At 59.2% G+C, this 2,293-nt stretch overlaps 1 protein-coding gene across 1 annotated transcript in view; it reads right to left on the bottom strand.

Annotated features, from left to right (window-relative positions):
• Positions 1–2,293, bottom strand: part of SIM2 (single-minded family bHLH transcription factor 2) — a gene marked incomplete at its 5' end in the record, with an annotated part of 42,147 nt that overhangs the window by 19,637 nt on the left and 20,217 nt on the right. Inside the window, one exon of the mRNA XM_006774150.2 lies at positions 2–51. Coding sequence (XP_006774213.1) covers positions 2–51 — 50 coding nt within the window. The remainder of the gene's footprint in view (position 1; positions 52–2,293) is intronic.

Raw genomic sequence — 2,293 nt, 5'->3', positions numbered from 1 at the left:
GTGGTCGGACGGGTGGATGTACTCATAGATGCTGTTGCCCGTGAGCTCCACCTGCCGCAGAGGGAGGGGGTCAGGAGTCCTCCCGGGACCGCGGGGAGGGGGACGTCGTGCGGACCACAGGGACAGGACTCCGGACTCCGCGGACCGCCCACCCTCCTCCCGGCGCGGGCACACCTGCCTTTTCCAAACCTTCTCCCACACTCTCCGCAAGGACAGAGGTTTGAGCTGAAAACAGAGTCCTGAGCAGGAGGAACTGGAAAGTGAAGGATGAAAAAGGTGAGCCATGGCCCGGCCGGCGTGGCTTAGCGGTTGAGCACTGACCTGTGAACCAGGAGGTCAGGGTTCAATTCCCGGTCAGGGCACAGGCCTGGGTTGCTGGCTCCATCCCCAGTGTGGGGTGCACAGGAGGCAGCCGATCAATGATTCTCTGTCATCACTGATGTTTCTCTCTCTCCCTCTCCCTTCCTCTCTGAAATCAATAAAGATGGTTTTTAAATTAAATAAAAAGAGAAGGTGTGTCAGAGGTGGGGACCCTAATGGTCTGGGCAGCATCCTCCTGCTGCCTGAGGCGATGGTCAGCATGGAACACAGCGAGGTCCCAGGAGCCTGCTCGGAGGTGAGAGGCAGGAGCCGACCCGCCCTGAGGCCGCCCTTCTCCTGCAGCTCTGCTCCCGGGAGACGGCCTCGGGCCTCCCCAGCCCACGATGACTGTGCTGACCCCCGTTCACACCCACGGGTGCGGCTGGGGCCCACCCCACGGAGCTATGTGACCCTGGGTTCAGACACCGCCCAACCCTGACAAACCCCACAGAGGACAGGCACCTGGAGGCGCAGCCACGATGGGCAGCACCTGCTTTGCGGGACCAGGGGCCCAGGACACCACCATCACGGTGACCTTCACACAGGGGTCCCAGCGATGCGCTTCCGACCCCGAGAAATTTCTATATTCCCCAACACGAGTGCAACCATCGGGAATGACAGGCTCCCGACCAGGCCCCTCACCCCTCTCCCCTCCTGGCACGGGCACTGGCGGACAACCTTCTAGAAACTGCCACGGGCCGTCGGAGCAGCCTCCTGAGCAGCCGTGTGGGTCCTACTCTGGAGGTGAGGACGGAGAGCCAGCGCACCCAGGATGGGTCAGGGGGCCCAGCGCAGGGATGGCCCTTCCTCCTCCACAGCCAGAGGAGCCCCCAAAACCGAGTGGAGAAGAAACTCAAAGTGGGCGGGGCACTGCCCGAGGGTGGCAGGGCCCCTGGGGTGGGCGTGCAGAACTCCGAGCCCTGCTCTGGGGCGGAGGGCCAGCTGAGCGAGGGCAGGCTCGCCAGCGCTGGTCCCACATGCCCCCCCACCCCCACCCCCCGGTATTTCTGTTGAGTGTGTTGTTGGAGCCTCCTTGCTCGCAGCAGAGCAGAGGGGACATGGCCTCGTGATGGGGCAGCCCGGACGGTGCCACCTCACGCAGCAGGACAACCAGCCAAGGCCTTAATGGAGAGCGTCCCCACCTTTCCAAACCAGCGAGGCCACCAGCTCTTGCCCGGGGACCACGGGGAGGTGAAGGCATTCACCCCTCTCCTCTGAGCCAGGGCTTACAATTTGTTCCAAAGCGTGAGATGCCCTTTCAGTCAGAGCGAATTACATTCCTGGCCCGGGAAGTGACCTGGTCCCTGGCCCGGTGTTGTTCACAGCTCTCGTCTCTGTGTTATTCATAGAACTAGAGGCCCGGTGCACGAATTCGTGTGTGGGTGGGGTCCACCAGGCTGGCAGGGGGGAGGGGCCACGGGCAGTTGGCCGCCCCACCCCCTGGTCGAACTCCCGGTTGAACTCACAGTCGAGGGGACAATTTGCATATTAGCTTTTTATTATATAGGATGTCTCCTTCCAATGTTGTACAAACAGCCTTGGAGAGAATCCTGTAAGTAGGCCGCCCTGCCCACCCCCGCCTGGCTCTTTCCCAATGGATGTTCGCCTCCATCCGAAGTTAGTACATGAGGCCCTAGCCTCATCCTTACATTTAAATAACCCGGAACATGTAAGCCAGTCACTTGGGACCGGACGATCTTTTTTCTGGGGCGGCGGGAGACGCCTGGTGGGCTGTCAGGTATAAGGGAGTCTTTGTTTTTATGGATTCCCAATTTCCATGGCTTATTTTTAAAATAAAAATAATTAAAACAAAATAGAATTTCTATTTTAATCCTCACCCGAGGATATTTTCCCATTGATTTTTAGAGAGAGTGGAAGAGAGAGGGAAAGACAGAGATAAATAATGAACCGACAGAAACACATCGATTGGCTG

The sequence above is a fragment of the Myotis davidii genome, unplaced genomic scaffold (genome assembly GCF_000327345.1).
Source record: "Myotis davidii unplaced genomic scaffold, ASM32734v1 scaffold227, whole genome shotgun sequence".
Lineage (NCBI taxonomy): Eukaryota > Metazoa > Chordata > Mammalia > Chiroptera > Vespertilionidae > Myotis > Myotis davidii.
The sequence above is the reverse complement of the archived record's forward strand: the minus strand, read 5'-3'. Positions and strand labels throughout refer to the sequence as shown.